At 58.9% G+C, this 26,794-nt stretch overlaps 2 protein-coding genes across 10 annotated transcripts in view; one reads left to right on the top strand and one right to left on the bottom strand.

Moving 5' to 3' along the window:
• CSNK1D (casein kinase 1 delta) overlaps window positions 1–13,398 on the top strand; it is a 35,083-nt gene extending 21,685 nt beyond the window's left edge. The window contains exons 4-10 of one of the 4 annotated variants that reach the window (XM_065909206.1): window positions 228–456; window positions 792–962; window positions 1,385–1,533; window positions 3,451–3,622; window positions 4,176–4,315; window positions 7,311–7,375; window positions 8,476–10,621. In XM_065909206.1, the coding sequence (XP_065765278.1) occupies window positions 228–456; window positions 792–962; window positions 1,385–1,533; window positions 3,451–3,622; window positions 4,176–4,315; window positions 7,311–7,343 (894 nt within the window). In that variant the 3' untranslated portion in view covers window positions 7,344–7,375; window positions 8,476–10,621. The other 3 variants (XM_065909204.1, XM_065909205.1, XM_065909207.1) reach the window with 3 other exon arrangements.
• Window positions 13,399–13,530: 132 nt separating this feature from the next.
• SLC16A3 (solute carrier family 16 member 3) lies at window positions 13,531–25,074 on the bottom strand. Of its 6 annotated transcripts, none has more exons than XM_065909197.1 (6): window positions 24,978–25,074; window positions 18,390–18,526; window positions 17,100–17,347; window positions 16,504–16,647; window positions 15,449–16,213; window positions 13,531–14,578 (listed from the first exon to the last, which is right to left on the bottom strand). In XM_065909197.1, the coding sequence occupies exons 3-6, from the start codon at window positions 17,320–17,322 to the stop codon at window positions 14,325–14,327; spliced, it is 1,386 nt and encodes a 461-aa protein (XP_065765269.1). In that variant the 5' UTR covers window positions 17,323–17,347; window positions 18,390–18,526; window positions 24,978–25,074; the 3' UTR covers window positions 13,531–14,324. The 6 variants fall into 6 exon arrangements, with proteins under 6 accessions (XP_065765269.1, XP_065765270.1, XP_065765273.1 ...); XM_065909198.1 differs by lacking the exon at window positions 24,978–25,074 and adding an exon at window positions 21,403–21,546; XM_065909201.1 differs by lacking the exon at window positions 18,390–18,526 and having other exon boundaries at window positions 24,978–25,073.
• Between the last annotated feature and the right edge of the window lie 1,720 nt (window positions 25,075–26,794).

Genomic DNA, 26,794 nt, shown 5'->3' with positions numbered 1-26,794 from the left:
CTCAGCACATGCTTGGTTTGATTCATCATCTGATGAGGCCTTCAGGGTTGTTCGCTTCCTTTTTGTGCCATGTGTGCATACGGAGAAAACAGAAGCTTGTTAACTGCAAGAGATAGTGACCCATGGAGGGCAGGGTGTGTTTGCAAGTGGGCCAGGGTTCCCCTTGGTTCCCCCTGCCAGGCTGCAGCCTGGGGTTCAACCTGTCACCCCTGCTTCTCCACCTGCAGATTAGTCGTATTGAATACATACACTCGAAAAACTTCATCCACCGAGATGTGAAGCCGGACAACTTCCTCATGGGGCTGGGTAAGAAGGGCAACCTGGTCTACATCATTGACTTTGGGCTGGCTAAGAAGTACCGGGACGCCCGCACCCACCAGCACATCCCCTACCGCGAGAACAAGAACCTCACCGGGACGGCGCGGTATGCCTCCATCAACACACACCTTGGCATCGGTGAGCCCTCCCACCTTGACTGTCCTGCATCCTCTTGGGGGCCCTGAGGGTTGGTTGTGACACATTGGGTATGGAGGCTGGCATCAAACCTTCATAGCAAAGGCTGGCATCTGGGCCTGGAGACCTTATCTTTTGGGGCATGGGGGACAGCATGTGCTGGGGCTTCCTAATGGGTGGTAGTGCATCTCTTAACAGCACAGCAGAGTTGCTTCTGCGGAAGCAAAGACTCCAAGTGTCCTTCTCTGGGGCTCTGAGTTTATCCCCAGGCAGCGTCTGTGGGGTGTTGCTGTGCATGCTTAGGCATGCCACCCTGACCTGCTCTCCTCTCTATCCAGAACAATCTCGAAGGGATGACCTGGAGTCTCTGGGCTACGTGCTCATGTACTTCAACCTGGGCTCACTGCCCTGGCAGGGCCTGAAGGCTGCTACCAAGAGGCAGAAGTATGAGAGGATCAGTGAGAAGAAGATGTCCACTCCCATCGAGGTGTTGTGTAAAGGCTACCCTTGTGAGTGTCCGGTGGACAGCGAGCCAGCTGTAGTTCTGTGGGAGGGCAGAGGCCTGTGAGGTCTGGAGGAAGGACCAGGGAAGCACAGTTAGGGAGCTGAGGACTGGGCAGGAGACCTGCTCTTGGAGTGGCCACATCCTCTGCCCCTAGTGCTCCTTGGCCTTTCTGAGCCATAACTCGGGGAGTCTTCCTTTTGTTCTTGTGAGATTTCTCCTGGGGTAAATGTCTCAGATGAAACTATGTCATGCTCTGTGGTACTCAGTTCTCATCCTCTTTCCTCAAAGGATTCCTGGTGCTTCAGGCTCCAGCTTTCACAGCCTCTCTCTGGGGCCATGGGTGGTCAAGGGTTCTGTGGACAGACACCATTCTGGCTCTCAGTCAGGAGTACTGCTGGTTACCTCTGAGTCTTCTGGTGTTTACAGCTGAATTCGCCACGTACCTAAATTTCTGCCGGTCCTTGCGTTTTGACGATAAGCCTGACTACTCATACCTGAGACAGCTCTTCAGGAACTTGTTCCATCGCCAGGGTTTCTCCTATGACTACGTGTTCGATTGGAACATGCTCAAATTTGTAAGTATGCCCCCAGTTCACTGACCACTCAGCGTGGAAGGGGCTTGCCTGTCAGCAGAAGGCCACCAGCTGCCACCATCCCTTTCTGGGAGCTATACGGGGTGGGGCTTCAGGAGGCATGGCTGCCACATGGGGAGCACAGGGGGTTCTGAGAAGCAAAATGCCAGAGGGCAAGCCAAGGAGGCGCCTCAGGGCCACGATGGAGTCTACAGTGCAGGTCTGCCCAGACCAGGGCTCTCATTTGAACTCTGTGGTCCTCAGGATATTGTGACTGCGCTGGTCTGTGAATTCCTTGTCAAAGGGATGTGACTCCCGTCGGGTGGGGTGAAGACTTTCCCCTCCTCCCCTCACCTGGCTGTGCCTCCCAGGGGTTGGGTGGCCTGGGAGGTGCTGTGTGTTAGGTCTCTGTTTGGCCTTGTGAGGAGCTAGACTTAGCATTTGATTTCCTTTGTCACCCAGTTTGTTCATTAAGTATGAGCCTATGTTTTTGTGCATGTACACTGTCAGGACTCAGGGTGGGATAGGGTGGGAGCTTGGACTTCAGTTTCTTTTCTCTAAAACAGGCCACCCGTCTCTGAGTCTGTGGTAGGAGTTTGTTTACTCTCTGACACTACAGCCAGAATCCCACTTTGTTTGTTTTTTTAATTTGCGCTTCCTCTTTCATTAAAAATGTGTTCTATGAGCTTAAAACAAAGATTGGCATGTTTCTAGGGTGACAAAATCTGATGGAGGAACAGAACCTCCTCCTCAGAGTGCAAAACAGGAAGCCTTATCCTGTGGCCTCATGGGTGCATGGGTGCTCACACAGGGAGCAGGTGGGGGCAGAGAGCCACAGCCTCCTCAAGCTGGGGCCAGCCTGCAGAGCCAGCCTACCCTGGACCTGGCCTGTGCCATCCTTCCAGACCTCTTTATTAAGATGGCCTTCGAAGGACAACCTTTGGGGGCGGTGCTGCAGGTTACTTGGAGTCTGCATATCAGGGTGCACTTCCTGCCAGAGCCACTTTAACAAACTTTTTGTTCTTACATCATCATCCCTCACAGGGATTCAGCAAACCTCTTCTACAAAGGACCAGACAATAAATGGTTTTATCTTTGCCGTCTGTATGGCATTGTGACCACTCGACTCTGTATTGTGTGTAACTGGAGAGCCGCCAAAGCAGTGCGTCAGTGAGCAGGCATGACTGTGCCAAGAAAACTATTCGCACGAATGAGTGTGGCTGCATTCGGCCCGTGGGCTGCAGTTTGCAGACTCTTGCCTTACGGCACTGGTGATTAGGACATAACCTTTGCTAGGACAGGTATCCTGGCGTCACCACTTAAAATCCAGTATCCCTGTGCTTCTGGTTTGATACTCACTGAAAGTGTCAACTAGCTGTTCTGGGAGCAGCTAGCTTAGCTAAGGCAGTGCCCACTACCTGGCCACCCAGGACGAGCCTGGCTGCCAGCCTCGTCTCATGCACACCAGCAGGACATCAGCCTGAGCCAGGCGTCTGGGCTCTGGTTGGACTCTTCAGCTGACCAAATGCTGTCCTTTCTGCCTGCCACACGGGTGCCTTCCCCCAGCTGTCGCCACATTGGGCCGCCTCTGACCTAGGCTGGCTCCCATCCCCACGTGAATAATCGCAGAGAAGAGGGCCACCAAATGCTGTTGATGGTTGGGTTCTGAGGAGTGATGAGGTGACTGGGGGGATGCTTCCTCTGCTGGAAAAGGAGACAAGCCCGGTTCCACTTGCCCTCAGTCATGGGACGGGTCAAGCGTGTACCTGGAGTGGGGAGCGCCTGACTTGTTAGAGGCTATAGACTTCGAGGGGGGACTGTTGCACATGCCCCCATGTTTTTTCTAGTGGTGGCCAAGGGCCTTAGGTGGTTTTGCACCAAACCCAGTTCAGTTCTGCTGTCACCCTCTTTCCTCCATAGGGAGCCAGCCGGGCAGCTGACGATGCTGAGCGGGAACGCCGGGACCGAGAGGAGCGATTGAGACACTCCCGAAATCCAGCCACCCGCGGCCTCCCTTCCACGGCCTCGGGCCGGCTGAGGGGGACACAGGAGGTGGCTCCTCCCACCCCCCTCACCCCTACCTCACACACTGGTGAGTGGTCCCGGGGCTGCAGCTTATACCCCAGTCCCTGCGCTGCAGGCAGTAGGGGTTCTGTTTTGCTCTGGACACTCCAGTGTGTGACCTCATGGGGTCTGGGCAGGTGTGCCTCGTGGGTGAAGCATGTGCGTCCTCGTTCTGTTCATTTCTTACTCCCGAAATTAGACACACCAGGGAACCACCTGGAATAGCGCCTTCCAGAATATCTATTTCTCAGAAGTTGGCTTGTTGAAGGATTTTATTCCCTGCAAGCTCTGTTTCTTTGCCTTTTGTTCTCATGACACAACATTTAGCCTCTTCCTTGCCTGTTGAGACAGGCATTGTAGGCAGAGGCCCCAGCCACCCTCCCACTAGACGCCTTGTGCTGTACTCCCAGGGATCAGCCCGTGGTGCTGGCCTAATCTTAGTGTGCAGTAAGCTGTCCTGTGCCTGAAACTGAGGCAGCTGAAGGTCCTTGTTAGATGTTGTTTTCAAGGAGACACCCTGTGCTGGAGTGTGGGGCTGCATTCCGAGGCCTCACGCTTGCCCCTGTCTCCCTCTCCTCCAGCAAACACCTCTCCTAGGCCCGTGTCCGGCATGGAAAGAGAGCGGAAAGTGAGTATGCGGCTGCACCGCGGTGCCCCAGTCAACATCTCCTCATCCGACCTCACGGGCCGGCAAGATACCTCCCGCATGTCCACCTCACAGGTACGCGCCCCGTGGGCCGCCCCCTGAGCTCACCCAGGCTGGGTGCTATGGGCCTCGGACTTCTCCATGTTTGGTCTGATCTTATGGGCTCCAAGCAGAGTGAGGTCATAGTTTCAAAGGCGTTCCTTCTTTCCTTCCTTCCCTTTCTTCCCATTTTCGGGTGTTTTAACTGACGGGGGTGACTTTGTGCCCCTCGATGCAGCTTGGCCCCTTGGTTGAGAGCCTCCTTGATGAGCTGTGCGGGGTAAGGGCTCTACACCCCTCCCCTCAGGCTGTGCTGGGACATGCCACGGGTCTTTCTCTCTCCTGCTGCCCTCCACGTGGCTCCCAGCCCCCGGGCAGCCTTGGAGCCTTGGCCGTCTTCCCTGTGCAGGCTGGTGCTTCCAGCCTGCTCACACCATTTGTTGTAGGCACATCCAGCCTCGGAGACTCTGTCCTCGGTCTTGTTGGCCAGGTGTTCCCCCAGCAGAGTGCCGGGGTGGGGGTGGCAGGGGTGGCATGTTGCCGGCCGTCACTGTGCAGTGTCGTGGGCAGAGGCCTTCTAGAGCCCAGTGCTTGGCAGTGTGCTTCCGGGCGAGGGTTCCTGTCTTCTGGTGCCCCTTCTGATGTTTGTATTCTGTCTGGCGAGGCAGGTGTGCTCAGAGGTGCAGGGCCTGCTCCCAGGGCCCCCTCCCCCCATGTCCTCTTCCCACTGCGGCTTTCCTCGCTGTCCTTCTGTGCTTGCTACCATGCCTCCCTCAGCAGAGCAGCTCTTGACCCACAGGCGGACGTTTTTCCTCAAGTAGCTTCAGGGCCTCCTTCTGCAATCAGGGCAGTAGGCGTGGACAGGGGTCAGGAACAACCCAAGTGGACCACTTCTGCTTCAGCCAGTGTCCTGTGGGGGCTGGGACTACCTCCTGGTGTCTACTCGGTAGGCAGGTGGCGGGTTGAGGAATGTCCAAAACCCGGGTCCCAGCCGTGTCCTGGCGCAGCGGCCCTGTGCTTCACCATGATGCCTCAAGGTTACGCTTTGCGTCCTGCCCTCCTCAGTGCTTGCTGGGCAGTGGGTGTAGATTGTTGGTGAATTTGGTGGGTCGAGCATTTTGTGAGAACTCCCAAAACCTCAGTCCTGTGGCATCTAGCCGGTCTTGTGGCAGAGGAACAAGGTGTGCCAAAGCACACTTTAAGCAAGTGAAATCATGTTTTTTGCCAAATTTACTAGTAATTTACTAGCAAGTCTACTAGAAATGGGTTTTTCTTATATGGTAGCTTTCTTTAAGAGACTGAAGATGCAGGTAGTTCAAATTGTGCGGCTCAGTGGGTCAGTAATGAGATTGGGCCTCTTCAAGCTCCCAGCCTCACAATCATCCTCTGTCACCACAGGGCACAGAAGGGGCTTAACAGGTTTCTTTCCACAAGCCCTGGAATGCATGAGCTAGCAGTTGGAAGCAGGTCCCTGGAGGTGTTCACCATGCCTGGCCAAGCGGGCCTGGAAGAGGGCTCCAGAACACCTCAGCCAGCAAGGACCAAGGGAGGAGCAGGCTAACATTTTAAACACAAGAAAACGTGTTTTGCTTTAAGGATCATTGAGGGAAGTGGAAGAGGCTGAGGGTCCTGAGAGTGCCAGGCAGTTACGAGTTTTAATCCAGCCTCTTCGCCACCTGTGTCCATCTTCATTCAGCCCATGACCCCTGAACGTTGACAACACACAGCTTCGAGACCTTTGCTGTAAAGTCGTTCCATCACAATTGCATGTCTTTGCCATCTGGTTCTCTCTCTGCTTTCCATCGAAGAAGTGGGCCTAAACAGTGGGGTGGGGGTGGGGGGCGGTCTCTGAAGAGATTCAATTTGTGTGTGTCCCTTCCAAAAGAAGCACCCTAGTCACCCTGGGAGTTTCCTTATGATCTTCATGTTGAGGGCAGCTGGACAGCCCTCTCCTTCAGGTTTTCCTGATCATCCCCCAGGTGCTCTTCCTTAAGAGACTCTGAAAGACTGCCCTCCACCAAGGGTGTGATCAGAGTTGCTCCAGCTTTTATGACTCTGTGGCCTCCATTCACACACCCCACCGCGCTACCCCCGCCAACAGATGCAAGCAGGAACAGGACCAGTGACACATTAACCCCGGGGGCAGCACCACGTGTGCACAGACCCCAGCCTCTTCTTACCAGCTTCCTCTTCCTCGAGGAGAGGTTGCTTCCTGTGCCAGTGTACCCAAGCCAAGGAGGTAGCTCATCGTCAGCATACACGTGCCTGGAGCCACCTGCCTGCTTGGGGGATGGCCCTGCTGACCCTCCCCATCTGGGGGTGGGAGGACGTGACACACGTGTCCCTTGTCCTGGCCACCGCTCCTCACCCCCTTGTCCTTCTCCAGGGACTACAGTCCCCACACCCCCGACCCCAGCCTGCAAATCTGGCCTCTGTTGCTGGAATGTTATGAAGACTGAAAGGCTTCTGGTGGCTGAACCTGTGTGTGTTTCTCTTTGTGAGAAGTGTCTTCTTCATCCAGTGCTGTTAATAGAACATAATACTGACCTGTGGTGCCAGTTTTTTCTTCGGGTGGGCTGACTTGTTTTAATTCCAGCTCTCCAAGTAAGGTCCGCAGCCCTGTCCTTCTCCTTGTGTCAGTGAGAAAATACGTCCAGTCCTTGTGTCATGGGGAGGTGGCGTCCTCTCCACCTCCCGAGCACAAGCCTCAGGAGCTCCTGATGCCAAGACCCTCTGGAGGGGCTGCTGTCTGGGCATCCAGTTCTCTTACTGCTTGAGGAGTTGGGAAGGATCTCCCTCATTGGCCTCCCTGATGGATCCATCCTCAAGGAGCAGCGGCCATGTGTCCAGGGGCCAGTCTGGAAAGGTGGGACCCAGTTCCTTGTGTGGTCCCGGGATCCCCTCTAGCAGCCCCAGCCAGGGGTCCTGGACCTGGTTGAGGCAAGGCAGCACTTGTGGAAACAGGAGGGCCTTACGTGCTGGTCCAGCCAGTGGAACCCTTACCGACAGCTGTCTTTTCCCCCCACCTCAGAATAGCATTCCTTTCGAACATCACGGCAAGTAGCTGCACGTCTCCCCGTCGGAAGGCAGCACTGGGTGAGTGTGCTCACGGCGGGGCTCCTCAGCAGGCCCACTCACCAGCCTGAGGGAGCACGTAGGGGGTCGGGCTTGCATGCCAGGTGCCCCAGGTAGAGCCAGGCCCCGGCCCAGGTCCTCTCCTTACGTGGATTCCAGAGCAGCTGTGGTGGGCTGTCCAGTCTGGGGTGACCCCAGAATCCTGTCCATTGGCCTTCGGCCCTCACTGTGGTCTCTAGTCAGGAGCCAGCATGGGGAGCAGGAGCCCAGTCTCGGCTCCAGTGGCCCCAGAAGGCTCAGGGCCTTGTGGTCCCAGGTTGGTCGCCGGACGTGTATTGTATTGTGCTGGCTATGGGGGCCGCGCTTGGTGGGGGCTCTTGCGCTCTTGCTGCGTGAGACACTCCTGATGGTCTCTGCTGTCTTGGCTTTGTCATCTCTCTTCCTTTAGCATTGATTTCTGTCCTCCTCGTTTGCTTTTCTTTTCGAACTTGGTCTCTGCCCAGCATCTTGTCTACACTCTTGTCTGTATTAACCCATCAGCCACAGCCGCCTGCTCCCTGCCATTGGTGCATGGCTGGGCCTCCAAGCCCAGCTCCCCTCTCGGTGGCGACTCTTGTGGCTCCTCCCAGCTGAGGGCTTGCAGCTTCTGTCCACTCGGCACCGCGGGGCAGACCGGCTGTAGTTGTAACGTGACTGCACTCTTGGGGGACATCTTGATGGGAAGTGCTTTTCACGTCTTGCCCCAAGTGGAGTCCCAGTGCCCACTTGGGGCCTGGTCCTCTATTTTGGAACACCAGGCTACTTTCTAGGAAGGGGGCGCTGGGCATCTCTTGCCCGCTTGGACTCCGTCCGGTCTGACTGATCATGAGCTTGCGGCCCCACGGCCTCCTTGCCTGCATGGCTCTTCTTCCTTCCCCGTCTTCCTGTCACTCTTTCTGCTGCACGTGTCCTGGCCTCGAGGGACCTTCCAGAGCGGCTGGGGGGCACATGTCCAAAGGGGCTAGGCGCCATCTGTCCCTTCCTCCTCCTGGGGCGCTGTCACTGGTGTTTTGTACTCAAGCCTGACCAGCTCCTCTCCTCTGGCCTCACGCTGACCTTCTCCTGTGCTTTGGCTCCGACAGATTCCCGGTCGGGTGGCGTCCAGTGGTCTGCAGTCTGTCGTGCACCGATGAGAACTCTCCTTTTTGCTGAGGGCAGACAATGCATGGCTGATCTACTCTGTTACTAGTGACACGCCCCCGGTCTAGAACCGAAATGTTAACACCGGGAGCTCTCCAGGCCACCCACCCAGCGACGCCCATGGGGGAAACAAAACACAAACCCAACCGGACAGACTCCAAGCGCTGCCATCGCCAGGGGCTGCACTGAGCCCCCATGAACTCGGTTCTAGCGGGGCTGGGAAGAAAGCAGTGAGACGGTTGCAGAGAGAATCAAACTCCCATCCAAGAGCCTTTCAGTCCCCTCCGTGGTGGCGCACCCGTGTCCCTGCCGAGTCTACTGTAACTACCGATCTTCTACTTGGTTAAGACAGTTTTGTATCATTTTGCTAAAAATTATTGGCTTAAATCTGTGTAAAGAAATCTGTCTTTTTATTGTTTCTTTCATGTCTGTTTTTGCGGTCTTAAAGATGCTGACTTAAAGAATTCTGAAGCAGGTCCTGGTGTGGAGTTTGTGTAGGAGTGAGGCAGGGAGCAGAGCACATGTGGGTTTCTGTGGTCTGCGTCTCGTGGTTTGTTATGTGGTCCACTGTGGAGAAGGGATTTTTCTCATCAGAAATTCTATCACGTATATACGCGTGTGTAAGTAACGTGTGTGTCCGTGTGCCGTGTGTCTCGTGACTTCATTAATCTAGTTTTGGCTGTCACGCTCCCTTCCCCACTATAAACTGAAATGCCCGCTCACTGCAGACCCGCTGGGATTCTTGAATCATCAGGGCAGTTAGAAAGCGCTGGCCACATGCACAGGCGCACCGGGTGCTTCCCGACAGAGCAACCCATGGATCTGACCTTGCCAGACGCAACAAGAAGGAAGCTGAGCCTGAAGACTGCAGAAGCCACGGCTTCGAGTTGTGTTGCCGACCTCTCGGGAGAGGATTTCAAACAGAGACTTGGGCCCCTCCGTGGAGTCATATTTGGTTATGTTGGTGGTGGTTGCCTCAGTGCTTTTGAACTTGGGAGATTTTCTAAATAGGCTGTCAATACTACCAGTGCAGGTTGGCCCCCAGTCTATGTTAACATCTCTGCTCAAAACCAAGGGCCGTGGTGTCCGCCCTGTGTGTCAGCATTGCCCAGAAAGGCCAGCGGACCCAAGGGAATCCACTCTGAAGTGCCAAGAAACAGGTGACTCTGACGACCTGATGTCCAGGAGAGTGAAAGATGACACACTTTTGTGACCTTCCCTGGGATGTAGTGACCCCTCAGAGGCCAAGAAGCAGAGCAGGGCCGAGTCTCCCCAGAAAGACCCTCCGGGGCAACCGGGCTCCAGGTGGGTTCCTGAGACACTCTCCTCGCTTTGCAGTAGCAGTAGCAGAGGCGCCAGGTGGTAGTGGTGGCCGGTAGACAGGAGCCTCCGTCTCTGGAAATGAGGTGCAATATATGTATGTGTTCATAGGTACTTTCACATTTCTTCCCGTCATTGCCCTGCAGTGTGTTCTGTTTAGAAACAGGCACTGGTAGGAAGCTAGGGACCTGAAAGGTGTCCATGTCTGTTTTCCCTTCCTGCCCCCAAAGTCCCAGCACAGGGACGCTGGTCCTAGGATGCCCTGACTGCTGTGTTGATGGCGCAGAATGCAGCTGGTTGCTTCTTTCTGAATCCTGAGCTGGCTACTCTGTAAGTGTTTCGGGGTGTGGACACTTGGCCAGGTGGGGCTGTATTTCTGGGAGCGTAGGGGGAGCTTGGGTTGGAGTGAGTTGGGGGCTTTCATCGTGGCCCAGTGGCTTCCTCAGAGGTGGACCTCCCCCTCCCGGAGAGCTGTTAGCAGCTGCGGCCCTGATGTTCTGCATCCAGGTTTTCACCTGGATTGCCAGATGGCATTTTAGAAGTGGACTCCAACCCTGAGTCCTCAGCAGTGTGGTTGTGGACAGTTGTGTCCCCGCCCCCGTCCCCCCATATTTAACTCCCCATCCTGATTTGCAGGAAACATAGTTGGAATGTCTGTATCAACCTGTGTATCAGTGGCCAGTCTCTGAACTGCGCTTTTGTATGACCACTGTATTTGTGTCCTTAACCACCATGTAAATAATAAATTCATGACGACTTCTGCCTTTCTTCCCTGCCCCTGCCATGTGGTCTTTATTTCATCAGTTTTGAGTTTTGATTTGTGTAGATTAATTTTGTGAAACTAATTTTCTGAGATTGGGCATTCATGTCTGTCCTTTGGAAGCCTGTTGGTGTACTTTTGTAAGCTGATCGGGAGCAGGTGGGATGAGCCTCTGAGGCGTGGCAGGGATGTGGCTGAGCTGCTGCCGATGTAGGCCGTGCGCACACACCAGTCCCCTGCTTTAACCACCTCTGTGGGAAGGAGGTGCTGCCACTCACCTTGTGTTCTCTGGGGAGTGAAGAGCATGGTAGTTGGCCCGTAGCTGTGTTGCTACTGCCCGTGGGGGTGCTCATGGTACCCATGAAGGGGCTCCCAGGGGGGCCCCTGCTGGGACCCAGGGGCTTGGACCTGGCAGTCGCCATCCCGGTGTGAGCACCAGCCTGCATTCCTCATGCCCCAGGTGCTGTCCCTTCTAGTCAGGCAGTGTCGGAAGGGGGCATCGTCTCTCCAACTGTTGGGCTCATGGCCTCCGCTTCCCTCTGCCCCTGGAGTTGTTGGAGCTCAAGACGCCCCTACCCCTGGGAGCTCCAGATGGAGCTGAGTGAGGTGTGGCCCTGCTGGAAAGTCCCTCCGTATTGAACTGGGACCACAGATGTGTTCCCATAAATGTGTGGTAACTAAGCACCTTCTGGTCCCCACCCACTTGTCCTGGAGCTGAGTGTGCCAGCCTCGCATGTACTACAGGGAAATTCTTGGTGACGGCACCCACACGCATGGAAAACAGGTGGGGCAGGTGGGTCTCCCACCCGCCACTGGTTTGTGTTTACTGCTCACAAGCCAGGTGTGCCAGATGGTCCCTGAGGATGTGAAAGAGCCTGAGCTCTTTATGGGTTCCCCCTCCTCCCCTCAGCCTGTTGACACTTGGACTCAGCTGAAATGATGATGACGTGAACCCTGTACCCGCTTCTCGTTCTCCTGCCAGGAGGGAGGTCACAGGCAGAACAGGGACCCTGGCCCCTTTCACTCAGACCCTGCGTGCCCTGCTCCCCAGCCCCCTCACCACCTCTGTCTTCCCAACATGGAGAACTCTACCGCCTGACCTGCCTGGCAGGCTCCATGCTCAGGAGAGCAAGCTCTGGGTCCAAACCTCCACCTACCACCTGCCCCAGGCCCTGTCACCTCTGAATGCGGTGCTTGGAGCTCCTCCCAGAAGTCCCTGTGTTGGAGGAGGGGACCATGCCCACCCCTGTCGGCTGGGAGCTATGAAAGCAGCACACCCCTTGGCACCACTGTTTGCAAGGTTATTTAGGGTTACAGGGGAGTGTCCTTTGGGGAACCATGAGGGGGCCTTGCAAGTCTAGGCAGCTGCCTCCCAGACTGCCATTGGCAGAACACTTGGGCAGCCACTGACAGCGGGGTCTGCCTTCCTGCCGGGCTCTCCCACTGTGGCCTGCACGTGTATACAAGGGTGTTCACACAGGGTGGCGGGTGCCTCCAGTTCTGGCAGGGCTGGGTAGTGCCCCAGGGCACTTGGCTCATGTACCCCCCCACTTCTGATTTAGGCTGGTGTGTATGTGTCCTCCAAGGAGCTGCTAAGGGCCTGTGAGAGTGGGCTTGGCACAGGCATCTGTGTCTTCATGCGAAGCTGGGTGTGAGCCTTCTCTGGTGGGATGTCTGGAGGACTAGGGAGAGCCCTGTCCATTCCCGAGCACTGATCACTCTCCTAACTGCTTTTAGGGCCATTGGCCCTTGGCAGCCACAGCTTCCTGAGAACAGGAAGTTTTCTTCCTCTGTGTCTTAGGCACAGCTGGAAATGTCTGGAACCAGAAAACCAGGCAGACCAAGCCATCTGGTTACCCTCTCCCCAGGGTTAGGGTTAGACTGCAGGTCAGTCTCCAATCTGGGCAGAGCCCCTGCTTGCTTTAACCAGCTGATGTGGGGGCAGGGGGCCTCAGGTGCACCCTGGGGTGCATGGATCCAGCCCCAGACCAGCCATGGGTCCCACCCCCAGGGGAGGGACTCCCGCACCATCTCAGTCACTGAACGATATACCCAGTGTGGCTGTAGAGGGTCCCAGTAGGGAGTGGGGACGAGTGAGGCAGCTTCAGGTGAGAGCAAAGGGGGGGTGGTGTGGAATACGGGAGCCCTGGTCACCCCCACAGCTGGTTCCAAGAGACGCAAGAAAACTGAATAATTGGCGACAGCCAGGCCAAGCTCTTGCCAGGAGAGAAGGGGGTGTCATGATGAGAGCTGGGAGAGGGTTGGGGGAGGGGCACAAGCAGGCTGCCCACTCGTGCCCTTTTCCCTGCCCCCCCTCCAGTTGAGATCACAGGTAGGGCTGACAAGTTAGGTGCTCGTGGCTTAGCTTTCCCAGAGGCTAGCCTCTGCCTGGCCCACCTTGAACAGGGTGAAGTCAGTGGATGCAGGGCTACCACCTGACCCCTGCAACTGCTAGTGCTGCCCACAGCCCAGGCCCCTGGTGGAGGGGAAGGACAGAAAGGATGAGATGGGGCAGGGTGCTGCAGGCAGGTGCCTGGCTCCCTCAAAGAGCTCAAAGGGCAGATGGAGGAGGGAGCCAGCAGCCCCCTTAGGGCAACACCTCTTGGGGAGGGGGGCCCAGGATGTGAGCTCTTGCTTGCTTTTCGTTTCAGAGGAGCAGGGATGTGGCATCTCTTCGGCTGCACGCGGCCCGCCAGGGTGCCCGCTGCCGTCCCCAGCGCCCTCGACGCACCACCTACTGAGGCGGCCCCAGCGGCCTCTGACCGGGCTCCCAGCCACACAGGCCGCCGCTGGCCACGAGGGCAGGTGGGTGTGAGGTACCCAGGGCAAGGCTGAGCAGGGCTGTTCCAAGAGGACAGGGACCAGATACCAGCCCTGGGCGCTGACCACGTGGGATGACTGTCGGCTAACCAAGGGGTGAATAAACAAAAGCAGGCAGATCATTTTCTTCAAACACACACCAGTGAACAGAAACCACATGTACATTCCAGCCTAAGTGTCCACATCCCTGCAGCGTGTCCCTTTCCCTGCCGACCACCAGCTGTGTGAACACGCTGAGCCGTTTGAGGTTCAACAGGACAGGGTCCAGAACGAGCAGTACTTAGAAGGCTGACATGGCTGACGAGGACCAAAACCACTTTGTAAAAATAAGCAGGCTGTCTTTTGAGAAAGAGATTTGGGGTCAACGGTTAGACCACTGTCCCTAAGTAAGAGCAGGTTTATCTCAAACCTTTCAGAGGTGAAGGAGGGAGCTTTGTCCACTAAGACGCTCAAAAGAGGGGTGGGCTGGGGCACACGGGAGACCCGGTAGGACAGGGCACTCACGGGCATTTGGGGAGGCCTGTTGTAGCAGTGCCCGCTCCGTAGCTGTCCCTGGCCCCGCCCCCTGATTAAAGTCATGTTGTCTCCAAAGCGTGGGTCTCTGGGTCCTTGAGCCCAGCGGTGGGCATTGGGCTCCCTGGGGTCAGCAGGTGGGGTCCCTGGTGCAGACGGCTCATAACCTCGCGGCTTGGCTTCACCGCAGATCCACCTCGGAATGACACGTTCCCACCCCACCACCTCCCCTGAAAAACACTGATCGGGTGATGATGCACTGCCCAGGCAGCCGGCGCGGAGCCAAAGGCCCCGCCCAAGCTGGTCCTATTTGTGAAATAAATACGAGCGTTGACGGTCTCTGTCCGGTTCCCTGCACCCCTGCCGTCCTCCCCGGGCTCAGACGCTCGTTTCCGGGGTGTGAACCACCTCCCCGTTCTTCTCAGGCTCCGTCTTCAGGAACTGCTCCACCTCCCGGGAGTCCACCTTCACATCCTCCGGGGGCTTGTGGTGCTCCTCCTCTGTGGCCGTCTCGGGCCTCTTCCTAATGCAGAAGAAGTTACCCAGCACCAGCACGAGGGAGGAGGCCAGCACCTCGGCCCCCGCCAAGATAAACACATACTGGTAGATGTGCGTCGCGTCCAGGAGCTTGCCTGCAGTGCAGGGAGACAGGGTCAGCCTAGGGCTGAAGCTTCCACCGAAACCCCACCCCCAGTCCCAGTCACCAGGACAGCCTGGGACCCTGAAGGCAGCCACCCTCACCGCCCACCACCTCACAACCCTGCCCCAGGTAGCACAGACCCAGAGGCTAAAGCAGAGTGGATCTGAATAGGGTTTAGAGCAGAGCCTTGAGTGGGGGCCCCATCCAAGGCCTCCTGAGGGGTCTGACCCTGCTGCCTGTTGCCGCAGTGGCCCTCACAGGAACCATCTGAACCCTGGGACCTTAGTTCAGGCACCTCCTCACACTAGAACCCTGCCCCCCCACCCCAGTCAGGAAAAGCAAAACGCCCAAGGTCAGGTGGGAGGTAGAGGGCCTACAGGGTTGGCTGGAGAGACCCAAACCCAGGTGCAGAGACTTGGCAGAGCCTTGGCCACACTGCTCCCACGTCCCCACCATTATCTTCTCAGCTATCAAAAAAAAAAGCCCAGTGTAACAAAAGCCGACCCTGGCCTCAGCTCTGAGTGTCCCCAGGGTGTGGGGACAGTCAGAAAGGAGGACCAGGACTCTACCCTGGAGCCATCGCCACGGCTCAGGCCCATGGACTTCCCACAATGAAACCAAGCGGGTCCTGGGATGTATAAGAGGCTGTGTTCCCCCCCTGAGGTTAGCTGCCCATGTGCAGAGGTACATGGTAACCTGACTAGACAAGGCTGGGAGCGGTGGTGGAGGCCTTTCCAGCTAAGAGCTCCCCACAGTGAGTCCGCTCCCCAGGAAGAGCATGTGTGGAAACTGCCCAAGGGCCTAGCTAGGCCCAGGGAGGGGAGGCCGCTCACGCCCCACCCTGCCTCCCGCCAGCACTCACCTCCAGACGGCGGCCCAATGAGCACTGCTATGGCCTCCAGCAGCAGCACGAGGCCAATGGCACTGGAGAACTTCTGGGTGCCCACGATGGCCATGAGCACCTCAAACTGCAGGGCCCCCACCATGCCGTAGGAGATGCCGAAGAAGATGCAGAAGACCACCAACCCACCATAGTCGCTGGCCGTGGACCCCGTGAGGTCGGTGAAGCCGTTGAAGAACATGGCGAAGCTGAAGAGGTAGACAGAGTAGGGCCGCACCTTCTTGAGCCCCGTGATGAAGCCAGCGGTGGGCCTCGCAAAGATGTCGATGAAGCCCAGGATGGTGAGCAGGAAGGCCGCCTTGGTGTCGGGCACCCCCAGGTCCTTGGCGTAGCTAACCACAAACACGGGTGGTACAAACAGCCCCAGCACCATGATGGAGGCGGCCAGGGCGTAGATGACGAAGCCACGGTCCCTGAAGACGCTCAGGTCCAACAGCCGCCGAGGCGGCCGCTGGGGTGCAGGCCCTGAACCCAAGCTCTGCCGGGGCGCCTCCAGGGGCCGCATTAGCGCGGCACACACGCAGCAGTTGAGCAGCAGGCCACCCAGGATGAGGAAGCCGCCCCGCCAGCCATAGTGGTCCTGCAGTACCTGCCCCAGCGGGGACAGGGCGCACAGGAACACCGGGCTGCCTGCTGCCGCCAGCCCGTTGGCCATAGGGCGCCGCTTGTTGAAGTAGCGGTTGAGCATGATGAGTGAGGGCTGGAAGTTGAGCGCCAAACCCAAGCCTAAAGGGGAGCAGGCAGGTGAGCGCAGGTGTCCCGGCCCAGGTTCTCCCAGGCTCGGGCACCCGCCTGAATGATTCATGTGTGGACCTGAGGCATCCAAGTGAGGGGACTCAGTGTGTGTTCAGAGCCCCCGTCACCAGCCCACATGTCCAGGAGAGACAGGGAACAAGGGGCAGACAGGCGCCTGGCAGAGACACCCCACAGCTGGCCTCCCCCAGGAGGCCCTATCTCTTCTGTCAACAGGAACCACTGCCACCCAGCCACTCCACTCCTGGCGGGGCCTCACTCACCAGTAAGGACCCCTGTGGTGAGGTAGAGCTGGATGATGCTTCCACAGAAGGATGCAGACACCATGCCCAGGGACGCCAAGAGGCCGCCTGCAAGCATGACTGGCCGGCAGCCAAAGCGATTCACACACACACTGCAGAGTGGGCCTGGAGGGTGAGGGATGGCAGCTAAGGTGCGGGACCAAGGCTGTCCATGCCCAGGGAGACCTGCCCCTCCCCGATGCCCCTTCAGCCCGGCGCAGGAGACACAGGGACACCACATTCACGTGTCTTCCTAAGTAAAGCATGGCTCACAAGGAATGGTCCCCATTGGGGGCATCTGTCCTGACTGGTCTGTGCAGGCAGCGAGGATGGCTCTGGGGTCCAGCACAGCTGTGCAGATAGAGCCCTCTGGACAGGGTCTCAGACAACTCTGGCCGTGCCGACCTGCCCTTGGGAGACCATGGCACCCTCAAGGGCTTCCCACCAGCTGCCTCTGGGGACCAGGACTGCGGACGCTTGGATGCACCACCCAGCCCCCAGCCCCCAGGCCTTTTTGCCCAGAAGTGAACTTGGTGAACTCCCAGAGGTGGTCACCTGGCACGACAGCCCCTGCTTACCTGTGCCGTAGAGCATGGCCAGCAGGATAGAGGAGATCCAGGCCGTGTCACTGTAGCCTATCCCAAACTCTCGCATGAGTTCCTTGAAGAAGACGCTGACCGCCTTGGGGAAGGCGTAGGAGAAGCCCGTGATGACAAAACAGCCCCAAAGGATGGCCCAGCCCCAGCCCCCATCCGGGGCCTTGATGCCGGTCGGGCCCTCGTCGATCACTGCCCCTCCCATGGCCAGGAGGGCTGATTCCGCGTCCCTGAGAAAGAGGAAGCCAGGCTGACTCAGTTGTCAGTCACCCAGCTGCACCCCAGCAGCATGGGGACAAAGATGTACTTGAAGGCGGGCACCCAGACAGCCCACCCGTCCCTTCAGGCCCTAGCCCCCAGCAGGAGCTCTGCTCTGGGCCGGGTCAGCCGCCTGATGTTACCTGAGAGCGCTGCCTCTGCCCCTCACCTGTGCTGGGTGCAGGGCAGCAGGGTGTGGGGTGACCAGAGCTGCGGCTCCTCCTCCCTCCCCTGCGCAGGCCTGGCCTGCTCCCACACAACTGGCTGTAAAGGGCAGTGGCTTTTTTGGGCTCAGCCAGGTCTCAGGTTACCTCCTGAGGAGGGCAGACCCCAATGGGGAAGTCAGCCGTGCTCTGGCCTCCCGCCTGACCTTGTGTCGGGAAGCCGCGTGGTTCTAGCCGCCAGCGCCTCAGGCAGTGAAGCCAGGCCTGATGGGGACCTGGGGCTCAGTCTAGGGTGCTGTCCCTCGAGACCTCAGTCTAGATGTGGCCAGCCTTGCTCTCCCACTCCCAGGAGGACAGGGCTTCCCTGTGCTTCCCACCCTGATCACACTGCACCAGAAGTGAGAGTCTGGGGCACACACAAGGCTGTGTTGTGCAGGGACTGCGTGGGGGAGCAGACGGGGAGGGCGGGGGTCACTGCTGGCCCCGACTTGTCCCATCCTCTTAGCATCCACCTGCCTCGGGAGCCCGAGGGAGAAGGTGCCTGTCCGGCCGCTGGAGTTTAACTCCTCTGTGAGGGAACGGTGGGAACAACATGCTTCCATCCAGCCCACCAGAGCAAACCCTTCTAGCCCCCAGGCTGCCCAGTGGAAGCTGGCCACACCCACTGTCAGCCCCAAACCTGCGGAAGCCTGGGGTCAACTTCCCTCTTTTAAACCCCAGGAACTTAGCTCATTTGAGGCCCAGGAACTTGATTTCCACCTGGAGATCCTCCCCTCCCCGCCCATTTTCATCCCCAACCCGTCCCTGATCCTCGCTCCAGAAATCCCCAAATCCTAGAGATCAGCCTCACCTGACAGAAGCTGTTCCAAGGACAGAGTGGGCCTCCTCGCTGCAGGCGTAGGGAAGGGAGGGCTTTCCGGATCCAGCCACTCACTGCCCACTGAAGCTCCGTGTCTCCCCACCCGCGGTGAGCTATAAGCCAGCTCCCTGGTAGAGGAAGCCCTGATATGTAGTATCTGCCGATTCCATGGTGTAAATACTCCACCTGCGTGGCGCCCAAGGACCTCCTCACCAGGGGAGCTGCACACGCAGCACCGCCGCCCTCCTATCAGCCCGCCCGCCTGGGTTTCGTAATCTGTCCTGGCTTCACCCCTTGCCCCTTTTCCTCGGATCCTTCTTGACCTGGCACAGCCCTCCAGATGGCCAGTCCTGCATCGGAGGCTCCACAGAACCTGGGACGGGACTCTGGAGTGAGGACAAGGGCCTCTGCATCCGGCCTGTCTGAGCACAGCTTCAGTGTGCAGAGCAAAGGAATGTGGGGAATAAGACCCAACCCCCCCACCTCCAGCCTGCCCCCCAGCACCCTGGCCACAGGGGCTGTGCCCTCCAGGGCCCCTGATTCAGTAGTCTGGAGGGATCCGGACTCTGATTCAGTGTGGGGAAGGGGTATCCAGGTTGTGATCCAGCAGTGGATGGGGATCTTGGGCTTTGATTCGGAGGGTGTCTGGGTGGGGGTGGGGTTAGGGGCTTTGTAGATGATTGCAAGCAGGAGCTGCTGTCTGAGCACCACCCTTTGATGGTTGGACCCCAGGAGCCAGCTGGCTATCAGGGTGATGACAAGGCAGACACAGCCCACTGGAGCAGAACAGCAGCCCTGCCTTCACCCCCAGACGGGGCCAGAGGTCCACCTTCAGAGCCTGCGCTGGTTCTCAACTGGGCCAGGGCCACAGGCACCACTGGGAAAACCAAGGGAAGCCCTCACCTCTCCCTGCACTCAGACCCCGGTGCTCGGAAGACACCTGAACTTCAGTGAGAAGGACAGAGGGTGTGTCTGAGGCCAAGAGCCATGCAGCCCTCTGGGGACACAGCCAAAAGGTGCACGGGGGCACCCCAGTCAAGGGAGCCCTCATCCTCCTGCAAATGTGGGCACAGCCCTGTGACCCGGTGCAGCCTCCTGGGTGGCCACCTCTGCATCTGAGGCCACACAGAACCCGGGACAGGACTGGAGGAAAGACAAGGGCCTCTGCGCCCAGACAGTCTGAGCACAGCTTCAGAGTGGCCCACCTCCAGGTTCTCCAGAGCCTTGCCTTGGATCACATGGCCACATGCCTGAGCCTGGTATGGGACAAGTGGACAAATGTCATCCCAAACTCACTGGGTGCCGTGGGGGCACTGAACCTCTGCCCTTCCCCTTGTTAGCATTAAGTTTAAAGGGTCTTTAAGTTACGTGCAGCTGAGTGATATTAAAACAAACAAAAAACAACTAAGTATATTCTTAGGAATGTGAATGCTCTACGATGCAATGACACTAAGGCAGAAAACACAGGAATCCTGACCCAGGATTCCGGACAGTGGTCGTGATTGTGGTCACGGGGACACTGACGGATCGGCTGTCCTCAGTATCCCAGCTTGTTTGGGGTTGTGAGCTTTGTAAAGGAAATCAAATGGATCATGTGGAGGCCAAAGAGGAGAGTGTGTCTGGGGTGAGCAATTAGGAACAGCCGGACACTTATAAACCCACGGTTATAAGACAGGGCCTCCCTCTAAGACCTCCCTGGTTCCACCAGCCAGACGTGGGCCACCAGGGGAATCATGGGCACCACAACCTTTGAAGCCCCATTCTCTGCCCGCCAGGGCTGGGTCCTCCCTGGAGGCCTCCAGGATCTTGAGGAGAAAGAGCATTGGGGAGGGTGAGGAGACAGAGGGACAGGTGCCAAGGCCCAGAGGCAGGAGGGTACAGCATGTTCCAGGGGCCATTTTGAGCGTCTGGATCAAGGTCCTGTATAGTCATCTCTCCCACCATCCCCTGAACACCTCAGAAGTTCTTCTTCAGATACTGCTTTCTCCCGGCTAACCCCCCAGCCCAGGTTGCAGCCACACTGAGATGACCCCCGCCCTGTTCCCCCACACCAGATGGTTCTCAAAGGGAGATTTCTAGTGAACTTCATTTTGCAATGGGGGAGGGTGGGCAAGCAGGGGAAGATGCTGGAGAGCAGGGGTCTCTAGGTTGGGGGCAAAGGGATTTCACCCAGAAGTGCTCTGTGTATTTATGGCGGGGGCAGAGGAGGGGGCAGAAGCTGAGATTTCCAAGGGCAAAATGGCCTCATCAGTGCAGCCCATCCTATGGAGGAGGCAGACTGGGGCACAGGCTGGCTGAAACTCCAAGGGAAACTTAGAATGGGAAGAGCGGACCCCTCGGGGACTGTTGGGGACCCTCAGTACAACGCAGAGGGAGGTGGTACCAGCACATCTGTTAACACATGCCGGCCGGCTGTCCTTTCAGTGACATTTACTCTCACAGAGAAGCACGCAAACCACGTTCCCAGCCCAGAAATAACCCGCCCTCCAGGCCTCGGAAAGCTGATCTCCCAGGTGGGTGTGTGTGCCTACTTCTGGGTCAGGTGAGGCTCCAGGGGCTGCCCCCAGGTCCTGGCCCAAAGAGGCACGTATACAGAGGTCCCTCGGAATGACCCGTCCCTCATGCCCTCCCACATCAGTGGCCCCTGCCAGCTGCTGCCTCAGGGGCCCACTGGCTATCTGGGTGAGGGTCCCAGCTGGGGTGAGGCTCCAAACTTCTGCATCACCCCTCTTCCCGTGGCCCCTTTCTCTGCCTACATTCACCAGCTTCGAATGTCCTTGGTGGCGAAGAGTGCCCAGCCTCACCCCCACCCCTACATCTCCGCCCAAAGAGCCAGTGCAAACCTCATACCAGTGTGTTCCCAACCTAACCCCAGACCCCCACCTCAAAGCCAGCCCTGACCATGTCCTGGTGGCCTCACCACCTTCCAGGCCCCTTCTGCACTCCATTCCAGCCACAGGCTTGCTGCCCCTTAGGCTTCTATACTGACAATTCCCTCACCCACCTCGGGTCCTGGGTCTATGGCCTGTCAGCCTCCAGGGCAGGCCATGAACCGGGGAAGGGGCATTCAGTGTAGGGGGCCTCCAGCCCCAGAGCCTGTGGCCTGTCCCAGGTGCTTAGTCGGTGCACTTTCCAGCCTGGCCAGTTACCTAACTGGACCTCTAGTCCTTGGAGTCCAGCTCCAGGTGGGCGGGGCAAGAAAGGGGCAATTACATTCCTTCCTGACTCTTCCCACACCAAGAGGCTTGAAAGACATGCCTGAGCAACAGGGAAAGAGCCCAGCGAGGCCAGCTCCTGGCTCCTCAGGCCTCAAGGCCCCTGAAGCCCATGGGGGTGGCTGTACCCTCAGGAGGGATGGGCTCCCCTTCTTCTTTTGCCTGCAGCCCCTGTTGTGCAAACAAGTAACCAGAGGATTCAGGACACTCTGATCAGAGTGCCTGTCTCCTTTCTAAGAGGGGGGAAAGGACCCATCTTAGCCCTGCCCTCATCGGTGTTTGGAGCTGTGACTGGGGGGAGGTGCCTGGGGCTTTTTCTGGGGAGGTGGGAGCTGGGCAGTGGGTCAAAGTCTGATCCAGGCCTCCTGAGCCTGGCCTCCACCCCACCTTCTCTGACCACGCACATGCCCAGTGCTCCTGCAAGCTCTCCTGTGGGCTCATGTCTTGTAGGGGCCAGTGGGATGGAAACAATGGTCTCATTCACCAGACTGGACACTGCCGCCCAGGCCAGCCCCTAGCTCTGAGTCATTCTCCACCTCCATCACCCAGTTATGACAAGAAGGCCATTTGAGAATGGCTTTAAGGATTTTTTTTGTTTACCTTGTTGGGGGGCCCCCTCCTCTAGGAAGCTCAGAGGGCAATGGGGAGGGGCCTGAAGGTAGCTGAGCAGGTCCAAGCTAACACCCCTCAGGCCTGGACCCAACCCTGCCCAGCCTGGCCCTGCCTGGGCTGCCCATCCACGTGGCCACCTTGTCCCACTCAACTCCCTGCAGCTCCCCCAGCCCTAAACTGTCACCTAAGACCAAGGCCCAGAAGGTGATCTCTGTATCAGCAAGCCCCACCAGCCAGGAAGGGACCCTTCCAGCAAAACTGGGTTCCTAGTTCCCACCACCACCACCTGGGGGCTTTGGAGCAAGTAGAAGGTGGGGGATTTGGCTGAGGAAGTCAAAACGGTTGGGGAGAAGGAAGTGGAAGCCCGGCCGTCTCCCCCACCCCCACCCTAGGGAGCAGGAGGGATGCTCCTTCCTATTTCAGCTTCCGGCTGGGCAGGTAGGAATCCGGCCGACCCTGGGGGGCGCCGGGAGCGGGTTGGGGTGGGAAGAGAGGATGCTCCGGGCGGCCCCGCCCCAGCCCCGCTGCCAGGCAGCGCGCGGGACGTGGGGGACGTGACCGCGCCAAGGGAGGAGCCGCCGCCGTATTGCCTGGAGTAGACGCCCTCCCTGTTCGCTACCGTATTGGCCAGAGCGCAGAGCCAACACTTAAGGCCACCAGGGTCAACGAACCCCTGAGCCGCACTGGGCATTCCAGCGCGCCAAAGGGGACCCCGTTGTTCCCCCCGGGCGGGGCACTCTTCACTGTCCCCGCGTTGGAGCTGGGCCAAGTGGGCGCGGCTCGGCGCTCGGAACATTGACTGAGAACGCTGGGTCTCCGTGACCGGCTTCCTCGCACGGCCCATCGCACAGATGGAGACTGAAGCCGGGAGGTCTGCGCTCGGCTCGCCGAGACGACGCCGGCAGGAGCCCCGGGCCTTATCCGCTCCCGCCCGGCCCCGCCCCGCCCCTGCGTCTGGGCCCAGGGCCCGATGCGCCCGCGGCCTGATCCCGCCTGATCCGGAGGCGCGTCCAATGGACTGATGGCTCTGCGTGGCTGTCTTCTCCACTGGCTTCCTCCCAGAAGGGCCGCGGGGGGCCCTGGGGTCGCCCTACTGGGCTCCTCACCTCTAAGGGGCGGTACTAGCCCCCTGCACACCTGCTAGGTCCCTGCGAGTCCTGCCCTGGAGCAAGCCAGTCTTGTCCTGCGGACACCACCAGCTAGTGAGTGGGACCCTACAGACCCTGTTGCACACGCTCTCCCTGGTCAGTTTCCTGAGGAGCATGAAAGCCTGCCCCTTGTTGCTGCCTTTCAAGCAGAGGTGTCCAGCTATAGTGAGTGAGAGCTGAGTTGCCTTCTGGGTATCAGGCCCTGCCCAAGGTCACATGGGGTCATTACAGAGCCTGCCTTGGGATCGGGGCCTGCCAATGTCCACCCCAGGCACTGACTATACCACAGACTGGGCAGGAAGGTGCCATACCTGTCTGGGCACTGCCACCGCCACCTTCAGAGCCCCTTGGGGGCAGACCTCCCACCATGGGAGCAACTCCTTAAGCTGAGCCCAAGCCTCAGTCCATCAGTCAAGGGGCTGAGTCCATCCTCCAGGACACACTCCTCCATCTGCCCCCGTCCCTCCCAGTACCCATGTGACAGCCGAAGACTTCCTGGGCCTTCAGAATGAGGCGCCGGACCCCAGAACCCTCCAACCCTCAACGCACCCACTCCTCCTCTTGACTTTGGACAGGCCTCTCTGACCTGGGTTGCATAAAGGCCATGGGTCTGGCTGCCATCTACTGTCCCACGGACCACTCAGCCTGGCCATGGTCATCACACAGAGTGATCCTGTCGTCCCAAGCACCTCTGGATGTACAGCCTAGTGCCTCTGGGACAGAGAAGCACTTTGGCCCCAGGGGCTGTGCCTGCCCCTCACCCAGAATCCAGGCAGCACCCCCCGCCCCTGCCCGGAGGCCATGACCCCCACTACTTCCCTCCCATTCACAGGCCTGCCGGCCACTGGCCTGGGCCAGCATCCAGGTGGGTGAGTTGTCAACCCACTTTTCAGATAAATAAACCAAGGTCCCTGAGGCCCCACCTGGTTTTCCCAGAGCTCAGGGCCTGGGAGGTGGGGGTGATCGCCCGGGGGTGACCAGCTCGGGGAGTCCAGTCTGATCCCGGAGCGGGTTCCCCATCTCTCTGCCCAGGGTCTCGATCAGAACCCATTGCCTGAGGGCAAGTGTGGCTTGGTGAGTGTTTAGGGCGGCGGCGAGAACAAAAAGGAGGTGAGCCCTCGGGCATCACCACCCCACCCCACCCCCCCACCCGGCCGGGAGAATATGTGTTCCCGGTTTCCCCCTTGCGAAGGGGGCCCGGGCCAGGCGTTAGCTCCACCAAATATAGCCGGCGCGCCCAGGCCGTACGCAGCGAAATGAGCTATTTATACCCGGAACCCGCTCGTTCGCCCCACAGAGCCGCCTCCTGGCGGTGCCCAGCCCCCGAGGGTCGCTCGACGGAGGGGCGCCCGGAGGAGCCGGGGAAGTCGAGGTCGGGCAACCCAGGTCGGAGGGCTCAAAGGGGTGCGGCTGGCTCCCTGGGCTCCTCAGTGAGGGCCGCCGGAGATGGGGGGCTCGTAAGTGCCCGGCGTGCCCCTGAACCAGAAGGGTGAAAGGCAAAAAGCGCGGACCCCCAGGTCGCCCCCAGGCCGGGCTCAGACTCAGCGCCGGGGCGGCTGGGAGAGTCCCGATCCCGGAGCCACGGAGCATCGGGCCATGCCTACCTGCTGCCGCTTGGTCGCCGCGCGCCTCTGCCCGCCTCACTGCCAGGCGCCGCGCCGGGGGCGACTCAGTGCTCCGGCCGCTCGCGCGGCACTTCCCCAGTGCACGTCACCGCCGCCTGGCGCCGCCCCGCCGGGACCCCGCGGGAGGGGCGACCCAGTGCTCCCCGACGGCGCAGACAGCGGCGCGGGCTGAGCCTTCTCGCCGGATCAGTCCCAACTGCCCCGCGCCCTCAGACCGGCCCCCCAGCCTCGCCAACCCCTGGCACTGAGCTGGGAGCTCTGGCCCGCAGCCCCCTCCCGCCCCTTCGTCTCCCCCTCTCTGCGCTCTCGCCTCTCTCTGCCGGGGCTGGTACCGAGCGCGACTGGGTCCCGCGTTCTCCGAGGCACCGACCCCTGTCTCCCCACTCGCCCGGGCGCCGCGCGCTCTGATAAGTGAGCGCGCGCACCCAGCCACACCCCACGCCACCAAGTGCACGCGGAACCCGTGGGACTCTCACCTCTCAACTCAGCTCTGGGACTTTGCAGGGTACTCTAGCCAAGCCCCCTGGGATCTGCGCCCCCACCCAAACCTCTGCTTTCTCCAGGGCGGGCGGCGCCCCTTTTCCTGGACTGGGGAGAAGGGAGAAGGCGAACATCGCCTGTCCCCCTACCCCGCCTGGGTGATCTTGGTCAAAGATGTCATCCTCTCTGACTTCCGTTTCCCCTGTGGAGGCAAATACAACCGCTACCCCTCCTCTTGAGCTCCCAGAACCTGGCTGTGCTGGGGGATGGTGGAGCCCCAAGGCGTGTTCCCCATCCCCATACTCCACAGACCCTCACCTAAGGGGAGATTTAATCGCAGCTGGTCCTAGGCAAGGTGCTTCAAACCCGGGTTTTCTCATCTGCAACATGGAAAGAACTAAGGTTTAAAGAGGAACCAGAGTGTGGTCACTGGTGTCCTGGGTCCAGGACACACTTGGTGACTGGTTTCAAGTCACAGGACACTTTCCACCGAGACCCCCCAAGTGTTCTGGGACTTCAATGACACCAAGCAATGGTGTCTGCGGGGTTTATCTCAAAGATTTCTGTTCATCCCAGACAGAGTGACAGAGTGAGCATCCCTGGGTGCCATCCTCTGGAGGCTTACCCCCTCCAGAGGCCAGTGGGGTGGCTCATCCCCCTTGGCACAGTAAAGAGGGGTGGGCAGAGGGTGGTGTGAGCCTTCTAGCCCAGAGTTCACCATCCAACCACTCTTTCAGAGAGACCAAGTCCACTGAGGACTTCTGATCTTTTTTTTTCCGAATGCTGGGAGACCACCCCACCACCATCCCCTGTCCAAAGAGCCCTGGCAATCACAGAGGCTGGGCCAGGTGCTGCGGCCACCCTGGCCTGGGGCCCAACCACCCTCACCCCCACATGCTAGAGAGGTTGCCACATAGGCACGCATATGTAAGACAGCAGGGAGCCCAGCCCAAGCCCTCCTGCAGCAGCTCTGCCTAGCCCTGCCAGGAGAAGCCCCACTGAGTTGGCCTGGACCCTGGGTGTCTGTAGGGGCCCTTGGGAAGGAAGGGGGTCCCCACAGGGTCTCAGGTGATACCCCCACTTGCCTATACCAACCAACAACGATCACTGGCTTCCTCACAGCTGGAGGTAGAAGGTACACCAACCTGGGAGGGCATCCGTGGGGGTGCAGGGCAGAGCTACAGAAGAGAATCCCACCCCTGTACTGAGACTTCCAACCTCTGGGGTGGGGCATCTCCCTGCTCTGCCTCAGATCATTTAGACCCACACCACACCCTGCATGGACCCCTCCTGCCATCACCTAGATGCCCTACCCC

The sequence above is a fragment of the Muntiacus reevesi genome, chromosome 18, assembly GCF_963930625.1.
Source record: "Muntiacus reevesi chromosome 18, mMunRee1.1, whole genome shotgun sequence".
NCBI classification, from domain to species: Eukaryota; Metazoa; Chordata; class Mammalia; order Artiodactyla; family Cervidae; genus Muntiacus; species Muntiacus reevesi.
This window is presented reverse-complemented; position numbering and strand designations above follow the sequence as displayed.

What these genes read in the sequence shown, in the direction of transcription:
- SLC16A3 (XM_065909197.1), bottom strand. Translation starts at nt 17,322, where the DNA reads ATGGGAGGGGCAGTGATCGACGAGGGCCCGACCGGCATCAAGGCCCCG. An exon ending in GGCCATGCTCTACGGCACAG is followed by an intron (nt 16,648 to 17,099) that starts GTAAGCAGGGGC and finishes CTCACCCTCCAG; the next exon opens with GCCCACTCTGCAGTGTGTGT. An exon ending in CACCACAGGGGTCCTTACTG is followed by an intron (nt 16,214 to 16,503) that starts GTGAGTGAGGCC and finishes GCTCCCCTTTAG; the next exon opens with GCTTGGGTTTGGCGCTCAAC.